The sequence below is a fragment of the Falco cherrug genome, chromosome 16, assembly GCF_023634085.1.
Source record: "Falco cherrug isolate bFalChe1 chromosome 16, bFalChe1.pri, whole genome shotgun sequence".
NCBI lineage: Eukaryota > Metazoa > Chordata > Aves > Falconiformes > Falconidae > Falco > Falco cherrug.
The window spans coordinates 8,014,659-8,035,829 of record NC_073712.1 but is presented as its reverse complement, the minus strand read 5'-3'; the positions used below and the strand labels follow the sequence as shown (position 1 = coordinate 8,035,829).

Genomic DNA, 21,171 nt, shown 5'->3' with positions numbered 1-21,171 from the left:
TGCTGTCGTGATTAATGGAGGCAGCCTTCCCTCTGTGACTCCACCTGTGAGGATCCTCTCTGAGAGACAACAGACAATTTGGGAGGGATTAGAGGTCTCTAAATGTGTGTCTGGATGCAATAGGATTATGTGGGACTTGTAATTCAGGCATGGAGCTCCGGCAGTGCCATAAATAGCACTGTGGACACTGAGCTGGTGCTTCCCCTCAAAGGCAGCGATCACGTAAGCAGGTGCACTCACCCGGGCACAAAGGGTGTTTCTGCCAAGCTTTAGACACCCCAGAGGATGAGCGGGAACCCCCAGGGCAGATAAACCCCATGGCAAGAGCAAAACCCAAAGCTCAGCACTCCCTGGCACGGTGTCCTGCCCATCACTGGAAATTACTGTCAGCCCTCTTATCACCAAGCGCATGCAGGGCTAGCACATCTCGAAAGCATCTACGTGACTTAGCAGCTGGGTTTTCAAAGTAACTACGGCCCCACCTCTGCACCCCAAGCGCGTTGCTTTAATAACATCAACGCCTCCCTGCTGGGTGGGTGCAGTTGCAGCAGCGCAGTCATGTGTGTACTTGTCTCTTATCTTCCAAAGCAAGAAAAACCATGAGCTGTAATCTTGCGTGGATGTGAATATAATAATTTCTGAACAAATCTACATGTGTTCAGAGCGGGGATACACAAACCACCATGAAACGACTGTAGTGGTACAAAATCTGCTCTTCAGGAGTCAAAATCCCATTATTTTATCCCCCGTGTTAAAAATGGGCTGACGTTTCCTTGCAGCAGCGACTGCTGAAATAATGCTTGTCCTGAGCTCCAGCGACAGAGGCTTTCAAGCACCTGGCAGGTGGCTGTGCTGGGGAAATGAATGACAAAAAGCGGTGGTGAACCTGTGGGGATCTGGTAATTTCCCTCAAAGGCTTTAAGGAGATTTCTAAGTGGCGGGTGTCCCCCTCCTAATAGGTTTAGGAGCCCGAGTTCAGAGCCAGCTACAGGGAACAGAAATAGAGCACCAAGTAAGCCAGAGCATCACGGAAACTAGGAAACCTCTTTACAAAGTTAAAAATAAAGCCAGACAGCAAAGTGTTTATTTAGGACAAGAGTAAAGTAGCTAATTGCTGGGGGAAGAGCCCGTTTCCATTAGCACAGAGGTGTCACCAGTGAAAACAAGATAACTGAGTCACAGTTAAATAACAGCAGCAGAAGTACTTTCCCAGTCGAGCACAGCCTCGGAGCAGCCATGGGTGACAGGTCAGCCCCGTGTGTGTCCCGGGGCAGGCATCCACACCACCTCCCCCGCAAAGGGGTCATGCAAAGGCACAGGCAAAACCTACTGGTTCTGCAGTCCCTGGTCCCCCGTGCCGTGCATACAGGTGACAGCACTGACTTTGCTCCAAGACATCAGAAATGTGACCCAACTGATGATGAGGAAGAGCTTGTGTCGTAAGATTCAACAACGCCGCTTTTCCCTTCACATTTCTGGCAGGGTGCAAAACCCACTTAGAGATTCGGTAAGAGCAATGAGTGCAGCAATACGAGGCACAGGGTGGTGTTAGGTATCAGCAGAGGGACCTGGAGCCTGCTGAGCTGATGCCCCAGGCTGTGTTTGTTAAGGGTCAGTGTTACGTTTCTGTCATCCCCGGTACGCCCCATTGCGTCCTGTGGGTCAGACTGGGTTGACCCATTTTCACGGCTGGTTTGCCATGGCTGTGGTTTGGTGAAGCATTAACAAGGAGCATGTATTGCTGTCATTCAGAGCTCTTATAATTGAGATGCTGACTGGGGACCGGGGCTCCCCTGTGCCAAACACAGAAGGAAAACGTAGTAGCCCCTAAAAGTGGTAACAGGGTGAGCCAGGTCAGACTGACAGCAGGAGCACCAGAAACTGGGCAGGACTTCATATTGACTCTGCACTGTTACAAATAACCAGCTGAAATGCAAGTCGAGAGAATCAAAGCCCTTAAGCCTCCTCATGTGCATTCCTTCAATATGTATTGTCACTAAATAGTTTCCATATTTCCAGTACATCATTTGATTTTAACCTCACTTTCTCTTTAAGTAACACCATCTTAAATTTTTTAGCTAAAAAAAAATGTAAACCCCTGCCTTCTCAGCATTTATACTGTGTATTAACTGCCCCTGCAGCAAGTGTAGGCAGGCTGGCACTCCCTAACTCTCCTGGTTTGTTTAACTTGCCGCTTTCTGGTCACCAGTATGCAACTCTTGGGTCGGGGCCTTAAGCACTGGTAACGATGGCAAAGTGTGGGGGGCAATTGCAATGCATTTGTCTGGTTCTTTTGCTCCACAGGTGACTAAAACACCAGAAGCCCCTGGCAAAGACCGCAAGAGACCAAAGGGAATGGAGGAGACCAAAGCAATGCAGGAGGTTTCCCACGTGCTGCCCATCCCAACGAGCCAGCAGTGTCCAGCACGTCACCACCAGGACCAGCCTTTGGCCACTCGCTTCATTCCTTTTGTTGCCCATTTCGGGGGCCGACAGCCCAGCTTCTTCGAGTTTCTCTTCTACAAACCAAGTTGCTCCAACTCGTACAGCCCCTTCTACACTGCACAGAAACCAACCTGCGGGTACCGCTACTGCTGCGACACCGATCACACCAGGAAGGTGATGGATGTCTCGAGTGCAAACGTTGTGAAATGGAGACCCATTTGTGGGCACAAAGCCGTAGGCGAGAGCCATAAAGCCCAAGCAATGAAACCAGTGACCACTGTGACTTCAGCTTCCCACTGAGTGTCCGAGTTAGGACCGCAGTGAGCATGTGAGCCGAGCAATGGGTGGTGAGGCTGTGTCACTGCTCCCCAGAAAAACACACAGTGTCGATTGTGTTCTAAAAACCTGGTCTGACTTGTCCTGTCATTTATTGCCAACTGCTTACACAGAGGCACTGGGTGTCAGCAGCGCACAGCACTGCATGGGTGGCCACCCAGCCAGGCTTGTCTGCACGAGCCTGGCCTCAGCACGCGCTGCAAAACCTGGGAAGGTTCTGCCAGCTTCTTCGGCAGAGCCTAAATTCTGCTCCGTCTTTGAAAGGACATCTTCTTTCACTAGGCTTTCCTAAACACAGGCAAAGTATTGTTCTTTGTGAATGGAAAAACACGTCTCATTTGTGGCACTCAGAAACGAGCTAGTGATGGGAGCTGGAGTTGGGGTGGCACGTCCCTGCAGCTCTTCTCCAGCAGGCAGCGTTAAACGGCTCAGCTTTTGCATTGCCCGTTCTGGAGAACAGGATGCACCTTCAGCAAGTACTTCTTGAAAGAGTTGGCGAGCCTGTATCCACATTTAATATGCAACCTTTGTGCTAGTAATGAATGCCTCAATATCACAACCCCTCTGTGTGCTTCAGGAGGGCCTACCCCAGCCGTGCCCCCTGTAGTGGGTGGCTCAGAGCCCAGGGCACCCGCTGAAGGCTCACCTTGCTCACAGGTGCTGTACACGGTGGGGACCTGGCCCTGCTGCCGCCGGTGAGTGCAGGATTAGCACATCCAATTAGCGCTCCTCAGTCTACTTCCTTTTTCCTAACTGTTTTACACTTGTGTGACCGCTTGCTCTAGCAGAGCTATTTCTAATTTGCTTCAGTGCAGAAGCAATACCGAGCGCTGCAACATGTAAAAGTTGGGTACTTTGCCTTAAAGTTGCCAGATATAAAAAAGTAAGTGTTCTGGGTCAGGCTCTCTGGGTGGAGATCCGGTAGTCACATTTATTTCATTTCTAGTGGAGGAGCTGGCCCATGCTGCTCCCTGAGGATATACTTTTTTATCTCCCAGTCCTCCTCTGAATGCTGTGTGTCAGAGTAAAACAACATTAGTTTTGGTCATGTTTACATGGAGAATTTTTCATGGTAATTCATCATCAATGAAAATCAAAGCTGTGAATTCAACCCCACCGGTGTCAGCAGAGTGCTGGTAATGCAGCAGCCAGGACACGCTCCGGAGGCGTGCCACAAGTGGGGAGATTCCGTGGAAGAAACACTCAGCTGGCAGGACCAGAGAGACGGAACACGGGGACCCAGCCGCTGGGAGGGGAGGGAGCTGCCCCGGGAGAAGGTCACCGTAGCATCCGGTGTCTTCATTTAAAGCACTTAAAGCTTTACCATTCAAAGCAATTATGTTTCTATGTTTGTCTCAGCACACCAAATTTACCCTCAGAGCATCTCTTGTAGGAGCTGCAACGGCACTTCCCCCTCCCTGAATTTCAGGCTCAAGCTGACAGCCCGTCTGGCAACCCGCCAGCCGCCGCAGGCTGCGGGGCACCGAAGAGACAGTAACACAGCACAGCGCCTTCCCAGTGGTTTTTTTCTTTCTTTCTTATTACTCTGATTTTGATGCAAAAGTTACCGCTCGTGTGACCCCACACAAAATCATAAATGAAGTGGATTAGGAGATTACATCATCACGGAGAAAATTCCACCCTCATAATCTCCTGCTGGGCCTGTAATCTGCAAGATTCCCATTTTACCGCCTTTCTATTTTAACCCTGAGCTCTTAATGCCTGGCAGGAGCCCATCACCCTCCTGAGCCTCATTGGCCGGGGAGGGATTTGCTGGGTGCTTAAATGCCACCCGCATGTCCAAGGAGGGTCCTGTGCTTTTGGGTTTTCCTGGGGAGAGGTGTCTTCTTCATCCATCACCACCACCACTGAAGCGGTACAGCCCACGCGCCAAGCAGTCTGGTTTTTCCCCATACTGTCATCCCTGCAGTGCTTAGGGACATTTGGACTTTAAAGGCAAGAAGCAGAATTTAAAAGCAAGCCGTTGACTTTCAGAAAACATCCATTTTTGGCTGCAAAGTGACCAGCACTTGGTGTGGAGATGGGGAACATGGACGGGAAAGCCGTGGAGGAGCTGAGCACTACCGAGTGCCACCAGTGGTACAAGAAGTTCATGACGGAGTGTCCGTCTGGCCAGCTCACCCTGTATGAGTTCAAACAGTTTTTTGGCTTGAAGAACCTGAGTCCATCAGCGAACAAATACGTTGAGCAAATGTTTGAGACATTTGACTTTAACAAGGTAAATATTGTCCTTCCCACTTAGCCCGTGCAGGGACCGGCTGTGCTCTGCTCCCTGCGTGTGATGGTGTGCGGTGTATTTGTGTGTGTGCAATACAGATGTGTATGTAAGTACGTATGGTCTGATGCTCTAGATTGTAAAAGTTATGTAAGGCAAAAAATGTCAGCAAAACCTCCTCAGCTGCCGACTGCTCTGGGAGAATATAGACTTCTTTCAGAATTTATATTTTCCTTTTGGTTTAAAATTATTGAAATAGTGGGGGTTTTATCTGGTAGCCTGTGATCCCTTTAAAATGAAGTGCCCTTTAATCCTTAAATATCGAATGTTGTGACAGCAAAGAACAAGCGAGCAGCGTGAGAACAAGCGCTGCATTCATGCAGAAACAGTGAGTTCCCGAGCCATGCAGCGTGGCAGGAGCTATGGTTTACAGAACAGCGTGGGTTTGTTTTTCTATTGTTTTAAATTATAACCGGATTACAGTTTCATTGATTTTATTACATGTGCTCAGTCCCACATGATAAGGAGCTCAGGTCCCTTGCTCCCTGCGGAGAGGCTTTGCACCCCAGGCTGTCGCTGAGCCGGAGCCCCGGAGCAGGGCAGTCCCGGAGCACCTGCACACCTTTGGGAGCACGGTTTGCCCAGCTCAGGAGCCGAGCCAGTGAAGCAGATGGATGCTGTGTCTCCGAGAGGAAACAACATCCTCCTTTACTTGCAAATGATTTGAAATTGCACCTCGTGAGATGAGAAATTTATTTTATGACAATCCGAAGGGTTTAGTGGGCTTAATCCCACCAAAAATAAGACAGTTCCGGTCCTAAATCCCTTAGGTGTCTTGCTTGTGCCTTGGCCCTGCCTGAAGAGGGAATTGGTGTGCAGGAAATCCTGCTGGCGGGGGCTCAGGAGCTATTTATACCTAATCTGGCTCCCGCAGCAGTGGGATAAAGCAGATGATCTTTTCTTGAACCGGCCCCATGCTCCGGTGGCTCTGTTCATTGACAAGACTGGTTCATTCTCTAACGAAGGCTGTTTGTGGTTTGTAGCAGGTACCATTGTCCTCCAAAGTGCTTTGTGCCTTCATGGTGTGTGCCATCGACGCGCTGTGTGGAGGCACTAGGCACTTTAGCAGGCTTCCTACAGGCTGTGAAGGTCATGGGGCAACGTCTGGGGGCAGGTTTCTGGCACGTGAGCTCACCCCGGCAGCTTTGCGTTGGTAACCTGGCTGGAGAGCAGTCTGCGGGTCCAGCCGAACGTCTCTTAATGCTGTGGCGTGAGCTGGTGGTGAGCAAACACTTAGGAGGAAAGTCAAAGATAAAACTGTTTGTGCTTTTGACGTGATCAAACGTGAAGCAGACACACAAATGGCAGAGGGACAGAGCAGCGCCTGCCCGGCCTGAGATGTCAGCAACATGCTGGGGTAACTCCGTAGTTCACTCCTCTCCCAGAGGTCTGCATGTGAGACCCTTTTGCAGCGAAGAGCTATAGGTGTGTGCAGCCAGGGTAAGGTTAGGTAATCCTTCAGATACCTAACCATCAGGGTTCATCTGCATAAGCCTGCTCCTCTTTGACCGCTCAATTACCACTGCTTTGCATAGAGCGATTTCCTTAGCACAGGCTCGCTTTCGAGGCTTTGCCAGTCCTCAGGCCAGGTGCACACACCAGTCGGTTTGTTACCAGCATGCCACGGCTCTGCACAGATTCACATGGAGCCCTCACCGTATGGTGCATTGGTTTTAACTGGTGGGCACGCGGGGACCTGTGCCGGAGCCTTGCTGCTCCCCCAGCCCCTGCTCTCAGGGTGGTGGCCACACGCTGAGGTCTTCCAGCGGGGACTTCCAAAAGTGACACCAGGAAAATCACTTACTGCCTGACTCTTTGCTTTTCATCTCACCTAGCTTCTAACCTTCTGCTTTCAGGATGGCTACATAGATTTTATGGAGTACGTGGCAGCTCTGAGTCTGGTCCTGAAAGGGAAGGTGGATCAGAAGCTGCGGTGGTATTTCAAGCTCTACGATGTGGACGGGAACGGCTGCATTGACCGGGGAGAATTGCTGAACATCTTCAAAGTGAGTGGGCTCAGCTTTTCCCGTTTCTATCACGGACAACTGTCATCAGTCACAGGTAGCTAAGAAGGTTGTAACAAGGGTATTCCAACCCAAAAGTCAGCTCCCTGGTACAATTAGCAGGCTCTGGCCCAACCAGCTGCTTGTCCCCCGCTGGTGCTCCTGCCAGGCTGGCTGCCCTGGCCAGACCTGTCTCGAACACCCTCCACGGGCACCTGCACGCTCCGACACGCAGCAACCCCTCGTCTCTTTGCACATTGCTTAACCACGTCCACTGAAACCCGGGCTGAGATAAGCACTTGAATTTAATCTAAGGATTTTCAGAGGTGAACAGCTCCTGGTTTGTCTCAGTATGCCCACTTAATCTCTTAATGCATTGATTGCCTTTTAAAGTTATTTTAATCTCCAGATTTTTAGAAAGGACTTACTCCCTTTAGAACCTAACTGCCTGCAAAAAAAGTTTGGCTTCTCATGTGCAGTCACTCAGCCACTTGTGCCGATGGACACCCAAACCTATGCAACGCTCAGTAATTGTCCTCTGTGTCCTTCTTTCCCTCCAGGCTATTCGAGCTATCAACCGGTGCAATGAAACGATGACAGCTGAGGAATTCACAAACATGGTGTTCGACAAAATTGATATAAACGGAGACGGTGAGGAACTTTCTTATGCAATGCCAAATACTGCTTCCACCTTCCCCGGTTCAGTCGGCCAGAGCAATTCCAGATGCTGGATGTCCCAAAACATGGGGAGAGCCAGCAGAGAGCAGCTCCCTGTGAAGGGTTGGCTCCCCAGCCGCTCCGTGGGCTGCAGCCAGCCCGAGGGGATGCTGCAAACTGCCCCTCGCCATGCCGGCGGGGATCTGCACGGGGTTTAGCTGTGATGGGGTTTGGGGAGTACGACACGCAGACCCAAGCCCTCAGGAAAGGTCCCATTTTATAGTCGGTGCCACTGCTGGGGGGCTGCTCCGAGGCGGTGGCGGGGGGAGAAAGGCTGCAGGATTTAACGGACCTTTTCTGAACGTGCTCTCGCAGGCGAGCTCTCCCTGGAGGAGTTCATGGAGGGCGTGCAAAAGGACGAAGTGCTGCTCGAGATCCTCACCCGCAGCCTGGACCTGACACACATCGTCCAGTTGATCCAGAACGACGGGAAGAACCCGCACGAGCTGGAGCAGGCAGCGGAGCCTGCCCAGTAGGCTCCCAGGATGCTTCCCTGCATCTCTACCTTTCCCCCCTCACATTACTCAAACAACTCGGGTTGCGGTGGTGGCAGCCGGTGAGCTGTCCCAGCACCAGTGCGACCGCGGTAGATTCCCCCGCTAGCACAGGGACCAGGATCTGCTCCGAAGGCGCTGCTGCCCTGGCAGATGGTGTGGGGAGCCTGGGGCCCACTGGGACTGCCTGGCCCAGCCTGGCCCCGCTGCGCCAGCCGGTGAGGGGAAGGCTGCTGTGCGGAGAGGGTGCTGCGACAGCTGCTCGTCACGCTGGAAGCCCACAGCCTCCCCCGGGCTGCCAACGGGGCCCTTTGCTGGCCTGGGTGCTCTGGATATTGCTGCTGAGCGGGGGTAGAGTCTCATCCCCCCCGGGAAGGGGGAGCGGCACCAGGCGATGCAGTTAGATAACGCACCAAGGGAACCTCAAATTTCACACCAAGGCAGTGGCCAACACCAGCGTCTGTGGGGGACGAACCGCAGGGCTGCCTGGCACCTGGCCCCGGTGAGAAGGGATCCCCAAAGGACCTCAACAGCAAACCTGAACCTTCTCTTCCCATATATATTTCCAGAGCACAAGATCAGCGGTTTTGGTCATTCCGTCTTTGATTTGTTATTCTGTTAGCAATTGTTAGGGATAATTAAGGTAAAAACATCTATGAGCTAGAAAAAGGGGAGTGGTGAATGCAGTGGATTTTCTTTGTTTAAAAGCATTCAAAACATAGAATGGTGCCTTTTTATAACAACCATCTGAACTTCAGGGGCATGTTTCTCCTTGAAATATCTGGAAGGGCTGCAATGGCAGTAACCTGAGAGGGGAAAGTTTTGATGTTTGTAGGAATATTCCTGCATGTCTTATCACCTCTATGACAAACTTAAACTCTCCTGTCAGTAACACTCTGTGGCACGCTCGAGCATCAGGTGGTTTTAACGGCAGCAGCAGCAGCAAATCGCCTGCATGGAGTTCAGAGGGGTGCGCTGCTGGAGACGGGCTAGGCACAGTGTCCGTGCCACGAGTGGCCACAAGTACCTGAGTATTCCTGAGCAGGCAACGGGTACCATCACCCCCACAGCACAGTGGGCTCAAGTACCATCCCCTGTGGAATTAAACCCAGTCACCTCTTAATACAGCATCCTGGGCACAGCAACCTCACCTGCTGGTGCCACGAGCAGGGGCCGTGCCCAGGAGCCAGCATACGCACAAGGGAGGCTGCGGCAGCAGTAGCCTTGCCCCCCCCCCCCCCCCCCTCTGTTCCCGCACCTAGCGGGGGCTGTGCCTCAGCTGCTCCTGGAGAGGAGGTTCCTCATCTGATGGGAGCAAGTTTCAGGTGCAGTGAGGCAATACAGGACACCAGGAAGGATTTCTTGTCCAGCTGAAAGACTTGTTACTTAGCACTGAATATTTGCAATGCATAAGCAACTTTCTGACCATCTTTCCTGTGCATCTTTTTAATTTTTTGTGTTTTACCTGGAAGCTTTTGTACTTCCAGTGTTATAGTGAACTAATAAAGGTATTTTACAACATTATTCCAGGCTGTGTTTTTTCTCTCTTTCAATCGATCGTTCTGTTTCCAGCAGGACAGATTAGCTGTCTTGTACAAGTGCAGGAACCTTTGTTTTGGCTTTGTTAAGGTAGTTCTTTTGCAAGAACAGCACAAGCGTGGGGAGAGGTCTGTTTTCTTCAGAATCAGGGCAGAAAAGGGGCTGCTCCCTGAGGTTCTTGCATCCCGTGGGTGTTGCCTGCTCTTCTGAACCTCATCTGCATTGAGCAAGCGTTGCTTGCTTTAATAAAACCTCACCCGCTGGGTAGTCCTACAATTCTTTCTTTCAGAGCTCTGCTTTACCCTCCCACATTTCCAGGCACCTCCTGCTTTCCTCCCTGCTGCCTTCTGGGCCACGTGTGGCAGCCCCACAGGTCCCTCCTGCCCCTGCTCTCTGCCCAGACAGGCAGCGGGTGTGGGATGCTCAGCCACGGCCCCTGACAGCCCGGTTCGGGCTCCGGTGGTGCTGGGTGGGCGCACAAACCATGGGTCACAGAGAGGAACCCTTTGATGGGCCAGCTTGTCCAGCCACTCCGCTTACACCAGTGCAAGAAAGAACAGGCTGCAATTGTCTTGTTAGAGCCAGGCTGAGCTGTTTACTCAGGGTGCAATACTTCTTGCAACAACATTAATTCCCCCTCAAAAGACCGGCACAAAAGTTACCGCACTTTGTCTTTACAACAGCAGCGAGGAGGGAGCTTGAGAGACACGGTCAGTCCTGCCCGTGCTTCCTTCAGCTCTCTCCTCTGCGTGCCCCAGAAGCTGCGAGAAGCAGCCCTGACAAGCCCGATTTCTATTTATAAAGACAAAGTTATTCTAAAAGGGCTGTCTCAGAACTGCTGGCTGGCCGAAGGCACCTTTCAAACCTCAGCGTCTCTCTCCAAAGGATGTTATTTCAGCCTCTAAGAAAGCAAATTAAAAATAATTAAAAACTAATATTGTGACTCTCTTTGCCCTAACTCAGGCATAATTATTTCAAACTAGTGGTGGCTGTTTGGGTGCCAGCACAGACGCACTGCTCACTCTTGTGACAATATCCCTGGTGATGAGGCAGCACAGCCCCTCTGGTGAGCATGGGAGAGGCTTTTTTTGGGAGCTGCCGTGGTGAGGGGCTGGCAGGGCTGCACAGCAGGTCCCACCTCTGCACCCCTTTGCCATGACCTGGGACAAGTCTCTGGTGCCAGGTTTGTTAAGAGTTACAGCTACACTAAAAGCTTTCGGTTTTTCACCATGCCATTTATCTCAGCAGGGTAATACGCTCGAGATACTTCCTAAACTCCTGAGGTGCACTTTCCTTTGAAGAGGAGGAGGAACGAAAGGTTTCCCCATACTGCCAGAGCTGAGCATGGGTGCTGGGAGAAAATGACAGTGCGGCAAGACCACAAAAAGTCCCCATAGCAATCAGCATGGGGATGTGTAAGCCCCTGCCTGGCCACTCTGTTTTTCAGCACGATGTTTTCAAGGGGAGGCTGCACACGGGTGCTTTGGGAATGACCTGGACACAAATCTTTCCTCTGGGCAGCCACCAAACTCCAGCTACCTATGGGCGAACATCCCCTCTCAGAACATCAAGTGTATAGACAAATGAAGAATATGGCTAAGCATCAAGTTCAATGTAATTATCCTCTCTTTTTCTCAGCCTCATCATTTTGCTGCTCAGCACTTTCCCCAGGAATGCACCTTCTGTAGTATTTTAGGATGCGATACCCCCCTGGCTCCTTTTCCCTGGTGCCTCTCCCCATCAGCCCCCTTCAACAACAGCCTCACCTTCAGCTTTCTAACCCGTTTGTTTCACCTTCAATCCTACCCAACCTCAGGGGCATCAAACATCAGAGCAGATGGTAGAAGCTCAGAAAAATCACACAGCATTTGCCTTTTCCAAACCATCCTGTTTCCCAGTTTAGACCAAAAAGAAATCCGATCAGTCAAATCCAATTCTAGCTGGCCTGTAAGTCTGGAAAATGGATTATGCAAAATGCCTGGCAAACAGCTTGATGTGAATGTTGAACTGAGTTTGGGAAGAGATCAAAGTGTTTATACCTATGGATTTAAAAATAGGACTAAGACTAAAGCACTTTGTGATTTCTTGACAAAAGATTATGCATTCGATAAGAGGAACAATTTTCCACTGGGTTATGCCAGCACTCACACAAGCGTTACCGGCCGTGTGCACCGCTGCCATCCTAGGTCTGCCCAGGCCAGGGGATGTGGAACCACCTGGCTGCCAAGTCCAACACTTGGAGCCCTAAATTCTTCAAGGTTCCCATTTCAGCCCCAGCAGGGTTAAAACAGGGGCCACGTGACTGCAGCGCTGCCAGCTCACTTCATTGTATGCATCCAGAGAAATTATTTTTAACTCTACACTTACCTTTTTTGTTGTCATTACACGTAAGTTAACCAGAAAGACTCCTTTCTGACTCTGCATCCACAACAGCAGCAGCATCTCTGCCTTACACTTGTCTCATCCAGGTTAGCTGTCACACCTCACAACTCCCTTTAATTCATTTACCTAAGTCTTAAAGGCTACAGTTTTGGTCAGACACTCAGGTGCTCACACAGGTCTTCACCTTCAAAGTGAAAAATAAATACTACAAAGCAGAATTGTAATAAATGATTCTTTATTAAATTCATGGTTACAAAATTTCTGCCAACTGCCCAAGTGCTCAGTGTTAGGATGCCCTCTACCACCGCAGCAGAGGACTGCCGGCGTGGGGGGGCCAGCCAGCTCCTTCCCCGCCTGATCTGACCAGCTGAACAGAACAAGAGAATTTCAAGCACTGAAGCAAACCTGCAGCGTGCAGCTGTAGGAACTAAACATCCACTTAACAACTGTGTGAGAAGCAGAGCGTGTTAATGTTGGTTGAGATGCTGAAATTTAAGGAATTAGATACTTGTATCCTCCCATGAAAACATTTGTCCACAAGTTGGAAAAAAATCAGTAAAGTGAATATTTTCTTCCAGGGCCCCAATTCAGAAGTTAAGATTTTTCTTTCTGATCTCTGGCTGATAAACTATTGAATTAAACGAGCTTTAAACAGCTGCCTTACAGCATGAACCAGGAGTCTAATCAGTTCCTATAAGTAAGCATGTCACAAGCTAGTGTGTATTTACAGAGAACTCTTAGAAAGGTTATTTAGAAGTCGAAATGTATATGCATTTGAACTCTAGCACTGATTGTGCCTTATCCTGAATACTTCCTCTAGTTCCTGAATTTGAACATCGGTCAAATTGATGAGACCACAAACCAGCAAACTAATGAACTAATGAAAGATACTGCAGTCATAATTAAAGGCCACAAAAAAAGGATTGCAAATCTTTTCATGGGCATGACCTGGCCCCCTGGTCCCATGGGAAAATTAAAATAAAACAATCTCATGTTACTTCCCTGGGGAAATTTTTCTTGCAAATAAGCCAATACATTTAATAAAGGTGAGCCAAAATGTTGGTTCAACACAAAATCTCTTTCCAGATACACGTATATATGTAGGAATGTGGATTAGAATAGCAGAGCTCAGCCTAGAACCTGTGCAAATTTTATATCTATAGTTGGTGGCTAAATTAAGTCCAGTGTAAAACCACTGTACTACTGCCGTAACTCCCTCAGATTTTCTGTCACTTGTTCCAGCCTGTGGTCCTGCCGATAAAGCAGTGCTAGTCCTCTTGTTACAGAGGCACCGCCGAGCAAAACCCTGCTCTTCCCTTCTCTCCCCTTCCACACAAAATTCCTCCCAGTGCAGTGACGGTCCTGGAGCTCCTGGAGCTCATTCAGTCTCCACAGGGCAGGAAAAGCTGTTCTAGAGTGATGGTTCAGTAAAAAACAGGGGCTCCAAAAAGGAGCAGAATCACACTTGTGCAAATCTGTCCTCTGAATGTGACTGTCAAGAAGTACAGTTTCCACTGCTGCTCACTGTTTGGAAATTGCATTTTTCCAGCCCCACAGAAACCCAGGTCTCTGAACAGGTACAAGGAACAAACTCCGGTTCACACGGGGGAGATGCAAGGAGTTCCTGCTCCACCTGTCCAGCCCAAACATTAGGTTTTCCTCAGCTCTGTCTATTGTTTTGGCTATCGCTTATAATCCAATTCTCATTTTTGATAGTGATATGCTAGTGTTCAATAATTTTACGTTAGTGTAGTCTACTAAACATGCATAAAGGCTGCCAGAGCACCTCTTCTGGTGTCTCTTTGGGTTTGATGTTGTTTGTATCTCTGCAGGCATGAGTGATGCAACTAGTCCGCACTGGAGACAGTACCACTGTGTCAGGATTTCTCACTTCCCCATCCAGCCTGTCATCAGAATAAAACCCTGCCCAGGATCCACTGCAGGAAGCCACAATAAGTTTGTTCCTTGGGGTGTAACCAAAAACCAGAGCTGGCAAACATGGTATTGTGTACACAGAAATAGTTATTCATGGGCCAAAAATAGTCTCTGGGTACCAGCAGTATGAAGCACATGGGTTTTAGATTGAGATATGGCTTCTTAAACCACTGAAGTTTTCATCTGGGTGCTGAGATTGTAATAAAAAGGAAAGCCACTACCACCCTAGAGTAAGAGAGCCACAGTTGTAGTCAGCATCGGGTTTTCAGCTGTATCAAACCCCAATTTTCTCAAAACAAAGCACTCTTTCTTCTCTGCTCAGAGATCCATCCCCCAGGGTTTACATCCATTTGCAACATCTTCATCACCCACTTATCTTTCCTGGCCCCATCAATGAACTCATCAAGAGATAACTGCCCTGTGGGTGAGATGAGGAGGACACAGGATGGGAAGACAAAACATGACAGATAAGAAGGTGGCAGGAAGTAAAAGCCATCTGAGTTTCAGAAAATATGCTAGTAAGACGAAAGTCAGGCTTCATTTCCCCATGTAGGGGAAGGCCAGCTAGCTGCAAGACAAACCACCGCGCTGTAACCCAACGCATTCACACCTGCCCCGTCCCGTGGGCTAACGTGGAATGGGGCAGTAGCTTGCACATGCTCCTCCAGGACGATTGCAAGTCTGATCCTGCATGCTCCAGTTCAACTGGAGCCACTGTCTTTGCTCAGGCTAGTTGTGCTGGGCCTGGGACCAGTGCTCTGGCTACTGGGGCTTTCAGAGGATGAGAACGGTGTGGCAAAATCCCGACAGAACAGTGACCCCTCTGCACTTTACATTAAAATAACAATGAAAACTATTTCGTCCTGCAGCACCAAGTTTCTCTTGATTCTAACAAACAGACCAGAACCAAACCCAACGTGTCTAACATGACTAACAATGCTGAGTGACTTCTCGATAGATAGCCGTGATTAAAGCTAGCCTGCCCAGCACAGATAACTCCTCACTACGCATGAATGCGATCTGAGCCATCAGTCACTTACCATCCCCGTTCTCATCCACTAACTGAAATATCCTGTCCACCACCTCCTCCGGCGTGAGCAACGGGGTCCTCTCCTCCACCTCTGACCGACACACTTTCTTCAGCTTGTAGATAGACTGAAAAGAAGTCCACAGATTAAGAGAAGGGCTGGAAAATGAGAAGCAGTGAACTCCATTATCTTCCCAATAGCGTAAAGGTCTCTCACACTGGCTGCGGTTTTAACCTTTCTAGAAAGGTCTGCCACTCAGCAGCCTCAGACCTGTAATGAAACCTCCAACCTTACGCTCACACACACCGCAGATTATTTCATTTGCTCTTTGAAGCTGCTGTCCTCCTGTTTTCCCTACGCATATTGGTGAGACCTCAGGGTTCCTTTGCAAAGAGAGTTTCAAAAACTGGGAAAATCATCTGACATTTGAGAGTGATTTTTTCCCTAACATCTGAGGCCAGGCACATCTGGACTTACCCAGCCCTCTCTCCCAGGGAACTTGTGGCCCAGCTGCAAGATCAAACCTGTATTAGCACATATTTTGAACCATAGTTTCTGTTCCACTTTGTCACTGGAAAGGGGAAGATTTTATCTATTCCTCCCATGACAACCACCTGTTCATTATTAACTTTACTCCTTAGGCTGACAGGTTTTGTCTGAAGTCTGCCCAGAAAGGGGATTAGCAAGGGCCTAACACAGCTCCGGCCAATTCCTTGCTGACCTCAAAACTATAATTGAGCTTCCCCAGATGCTCCCACACCGCTGCTGCTGCTGCAGGTAACAGGCTGGTCAGACTTCCCAGTCTGTGAAAAAGGAATCTGTGGAAAGCAGGCCCTTTCTGCTGTGTCCTTGACATTGCATTTCACCCAAGATCCTACAACGTTTGATAAGCATTAAGCCTCACAAGCACTGCTGTGTGAGGGTAACAGCACCTGTGGTGCAGGGGTGATCCAGCACCATCGCCAGGGTATTCACCTACAGTGACACCCAGGTGCCCTGTGTCTGGCTGTCTGCTAAGCCCCATGCCTCCCCCCCACCCTCACACAGTCACTAAACTGTGCTTCAAAGCTAAGCACAGAACACGGCAGAAACCCAGAAAGGAACAATTACAGAAGCGGTTTCTGTACTAATTTGTGCCCTCAGTGCATTCTCAGCAGCTCCTTGGGCAGGAAACTTGGCTCCTGTAAGGGACACGGGGCGAAACCCTCTTCCACTGGCCAGTGCCACGCATCTTGCTGTAGGAAGGTGGAACGGGAAGGCAGTGCAGAGACACAGGAGCTCCACTACAGCACCCAGGTGCTGCACTTCTGGACAGCTTCAGCAGCAGCAGGGGCCAGGCTGGCCACAGGGGGTATAAGTGATCCCTCAGCCACACCATCGGGCTCCAAACCACTGAACCCTTTCACCAAGGTCAGGCATTTTCACTTCATCACTCCCCACAGCTGCCTTGAAACCTAATTATCACCAAACCCATATAACATCATTACATTGCCAAAGAACAGCGATTGCTTAAAAAAAAGTGATTAGGCAATGCCTACTTACCTCAACAATTTCCAGCAGCTCAGGTTTATCTATGCAACCGTTCCCATCCTTGTCATATACTTTGAATGTCCACCTCAGCTTGTGTTCCAGTTTTCCTCGTAAAACAAGATTCAAGGCCGCTACATATTCCAGGAAATCGATGGTATTATCCTGTCGAAACAGAAAAGCAGCAGCTGAATGACACTTAACTGGGTATGGCTGATAGAAAACTGCTTACAAAACCTGGAGAAAAACTGCCAAAAAGATAACCCCTGGGACAGCTATTTATTTATATAATCACTTCGCAGAAGAGTTGTGCCAGCCCAGGCCATCAGCAAGCACAGCCGTACCCCTCCGCACCCAGGATGAGCCATGAGGAGCGTGACAGTGGAGAGCAAAGCAATCCTCCTGCAGTGCAATAAGGGGGGACACCCACCAGGACCCCAGGAGTGAGCAATTTAAACACCCCAAGACAAGACAGATTACATGGAGGATGGGGAGGCGGATGAGGACCAGTGCAGGAGGTGTTGACTTTTTGGGAAGGGATTGCCCTTCTCAATGTTCTCAATGACCACAGCTGCTTCATTGCTGAGACCGACACCCAGCCATGACCCCTTCCTTCCATCCTTGCCTCTCGTTTGATCTTGAGTCACCAGAGCAAGACTATGACAATGAAAGGTCACCGTTCAGGATGGAGCAACAATGATACCCACAATAAAAGCTTCACATCGAGTGCTCATCCTCCTCAAAACCCAGAGGTGGCGGGGAAGCAGGGCTCCTCGGCAGCCTCCAGCAGATGGCCGGCATGCAGATCAGCAGCACCCCAGGGCTCAGCCCCGTCCTCATCCCCGTACCCCCGCTCAGCCTTCCCACCCAGTTAACAGAACCCTCTGGAGGATCTGGGCTGTTCATCCCCCCCCGCAGGCTCTGCTGGGGGCACCAAAACCTCCGCCAGTTACTTACTCCGCAAGTGAAAACTGCTGCTCCTGGGCTGTGGAGGCCAGCAAGCATAACAAGGCAAACAGAGAATTGTTTGTTTTCTTACCATATTCCTAATGATCCTTTAGACTGTTGAGTCCTGCTCAACTGATTATATACCATGGGCATATTTAAGCAAAAGCATGAACCCAGGACTAATTTAGCGTTCCTAATAAATGCAAGTACCAGCATCCCTTGAAAACAGATTTTCAGCCTTACTAGGCAACCCTATAAACTAGGAACGGGACTTTGCTTTTTATGTGTACCATTTGCTCTGCAACCCTTTCTGAACAGCTTTCAGAACTGAATTTGGACCTGGACTTCGAGGTTTTTGCAGGAATTTGGGTTTTGCCAGCTTCAGATTCTGAGACAAGTCTGACCTGCCCATGCCTTCCATAGCTTCTTTATCCTTTCCCAAAAAATTACTTTTGTTGTTACCTCAGTGTGACTTTGCCTCTTGTTTTAAAGGAAGCTTAAGGGAAATTGGTATATCCGAGATGACAGACTTGTCTCCTCTTTTCCCATCTTGATACACAGCAACAAATAACCCTGTATTTTGAATATGATCAAGACCTTCAGGAAAAAAAAAACCAACCAAACCTGAACTGTTCGGCCACCGTTGCTTAGCCATTTCAAGATGAGAAAGGCAACTGTATCACATTTCTTTTGAGTATCTAAAATATCGCAGGCTAGTATCACGCTGGCTTTTGCAGCAGCACATGGGTATGCATGAACTGCTACTAAACCAGAAAGCCCACTTTTCCCAGGTGTCTAATGACAAATACAGCAAAGGGAATCAAAACCAGAATGTCTGAATTGTTCAGCATTCCTTTGCTTTTGATCAGCTAAAATCAATATTTTGTTACCTGCCACCTATTCATACTGTATATATGCTTCCTTCAATGTATAGCAAGCCTGAATAGGACTTTTCTCCACTATAATTCCCTCTTTATCATAACAGATAGATATTTTTTTCCATGTAGCAACTTTGGCTATTTGAGGACCTTTCAACAATACAGTCTCAAAATGTAACTGCCTAAATGTCAACCTTTTAATCCCTCCTTAGTCCCTTAAGGGTACATTCTGTCTTTAATTTGCGTACAGACCTATGAGAAGGTAAATCCATACCAGCCCACACAGTAGTGCAGCATGTGCTCCTTCTGCCCCAGCAGATCCATCCCCCTTGCCTTAGTCTCATGAAGCATGGCACCAATGGTGAGAACTGCACCAAACCACACCCAATTTACAGAAAATGTGCAAACTATGAGACAAATAATTGTAAAAACCCTTCACCACTTACCCCGTTCTTATCAAAAGCTCTGAACATGTTTTCAATATACTCTGCTGCTTCACGGTTATCCTGGACCCCGAAGAACCGCTTGAATTCGTGCATGAAGAGGGTCCCACTAGGACATTCAACCACAAATTTCTTATACCATTCCTGCAGTTCTGCAACATCAATCTCCGTCTGCTCCCCTTCGGCGTTGGTGAACTGCTGTCCCATTTTGCTCCGTAAAGCAAAATTAAAAAAAGAAGGAGCAAAAGGAAAACGCTGCCAAAGTCCTTTGCTTGTACGGTCCTTTTATCACCTTTAGGTTTTTTTGTTCTTTTTCTTCTCCCTGTCTTGTTCCTTTATTTGATGCCAATATTGTGTCTTGCTATTTCACCTTTTTGTGTGTGTTTTACTTTCTTCTTCCTCTTTCTCTCCTGCAGTTTTCACCACCACGGTCTTGTGTGCTCGCTTGGTGATTGTAGAATTGCTTCTCTGCATTAGGGCAGTATAACATGTGGCATCGGGCATGTATAAAAATAGCTAAGATCATTAGGAGATTCTCACCCATGAGTAAGAGACCTTCAGGTGTTCTGAGCTGTGCCCTATTTAGGAGCAGATCCCAGAGGCTCAGGGTCCTCCAGCACTTTAATGCCTTCATAACAAAGAAAATGGGAGCCAGTCTTCCCTTTACACATGACTTATAACCCCATTCACTTTACTGTAGTATTTCTAGAAAACAAAAAGGGATTGTAAGCAAACTTCCCTAACATTAGTTTTTTTGATACCAGCATGTATCACCTGCTTGTGGGGGATACCCAATGTTTCAGTGAAATAGGACGGAGTAACAAACAACAATTGCAGAGAGCAAACCCTAAAAAAAATAAGACAAATCAAGTAACACGGCTCACATGAAAAAAAGCTGCTAATGCATAAAGTTAATTGAATACCTACTATAGGCTTCACTCTGTACAGATCAGGAGAACCAGTAAATACACACAGACAAATATGCACATTTCTCTCATTTCACAATTCATTCTTAAAACTCCCAGGAGCAACAGGAACATTTTATTGCCTGATATTTTATTAAGTATGGACTTTTCCTTTTCCCCTTCCCTCTCTTGTGCTTTTATCTGCTGAAATACACTTCCTGCTTACTCTTACCACTTCTATTGCAGGTACAACATACAACCACCCCAGCCTCTTTCTGTCCTGCAGCCGCTCCCCCCAGCCTGGCAGCACAGCTCACAGCCACCCGCAGCCAGAGATCAAGCCCCCCCTCGCTCCGTGCAGCCTCCTGCTCTTCTTTCCTTTCCTTACTGGAGCCACCAGCTTTCATCCGTATCACACGCTGTGTTCTGCATCCAGCCATTATTTGTGTCAGCCAGAAAGCAATGACCTGTAGGTATAAACGTGTTTGAGCCAGCCCGGCATCCAGGTGGGATTCCTCTTTTAAGAGGATTGGGGTAGTATTGATAGGAAACAATAGATTCCCTATTATAGCAGTGCTAAGGCCCAGAAGGATTTAAACTGTTCACTTTTTTTGGATTTCTTTTTTTCCCCCTGCTACTTTAGAATAGAAGAGTTTCTCAGGTGGAAAAACACTGGCTAGGAATCAGTCTAAAATTTGATACTACAGAACAGTGCAGCAATTCATATCCTCCTGTAAGAACAGGGTTTGCTCTGAATCTACTCATACCTGTAAGTAACCCATCAGAGGTACTACATGTACATACAGATTTGCGGCAGTATGGTATAACTTTGTACTTCTGTGCATAAGGGTACCCAGGCAATGCATGGCTTCGCTCTTAAGAGTCTTAAGCAAGAAGAGGCTACAAGCAGTACAGCAGCAAGATGAAGATGGGTGGCAAGGACCAGAGGGGTTGCTAAAAAGGTTAAAACTGCTCTCTTTCAACAAAATGGTGTATTTTAACCTAATAATGTAGAGGAATCCCGTTTGCATATCTTTGTGCCTAGAAGAATGCAACACAATTAGTAAACTCAGCCCGTCCTTTTGTAGATGCTTTAGCCCCTGGCTCCAGGATCACTTGTCTGCAGCAGAGCAGCTTGAGGTCTGGCTCGTCCAAAAAAGTTATATGGGATCTGTCCCCCAGCATTTGTCTCTTCGCTAGACCTACGCGAAAGAAGTCTTTAGCAGCCACAGTCAGTGGTACTTATACGATACTTCTGTTGCATTCTCCGTTTCCCCATGCTCAGTTACCATATA

The 21,171-nt window shown here is 48.6% G+C and overlaps 2 protein-coding genes across 2 annotated transcripts; one reads left to right on the top strand and one right to left on the bottom strand.

Moving 5' to 3' along the window:
• The first annotated feature begins 4,582 nt into the window (after positions 1-4,582).
• GUCA1A (guanylate cyclase activator 1A) lies at positions 4,583-9,815 on the top strand. Its single transcript, XM_005447103.3, has 4 exons — positions 4,583-5,020; positions 6,934-7,083; positions 7,641-7,731; positions 8,113-9,815. The coding sequence occupies exons 1-4, from the start codon at positions 4,823-4,825 to the stop codon at positions 8,271-8,273; spliced, it is 600 nt and encodes a 199-aa protein (XP_005447160.1). The 5' UTR covers positions 4,583-4,822; the 3' UTR covers positions 8,274-9,815.
• Positions 9,816-12,430: 2,615 nt separating this feature from the next.
• Positions 12,431-19,452, bottom strand: GUCA1B (guanylate cyclase activator 1B). The gene is made up of 4 exons (XM_005447102.3): positions 18,975-19,452; positions 16,718-16,867; positions 15,188-15,302; positions 12,431-14,565 (listed from the first exon to the last, which is right to left on the bottom strand). The coding sequence occupies exons 1-4, from the start codon at positions 19,176-19,178 to the stop codon at positions 14,438-14,440; spliced, it is 597 nt and encodes a 198-aa protein (XP_005447159.1). The 5' UTR covers positions 19,179-19,452; the 3' UTR covers positions 12,431-14,437.
• Between the last annotated feature and the right edge of the window lie 1,719 nt (positions 19,453-21,171).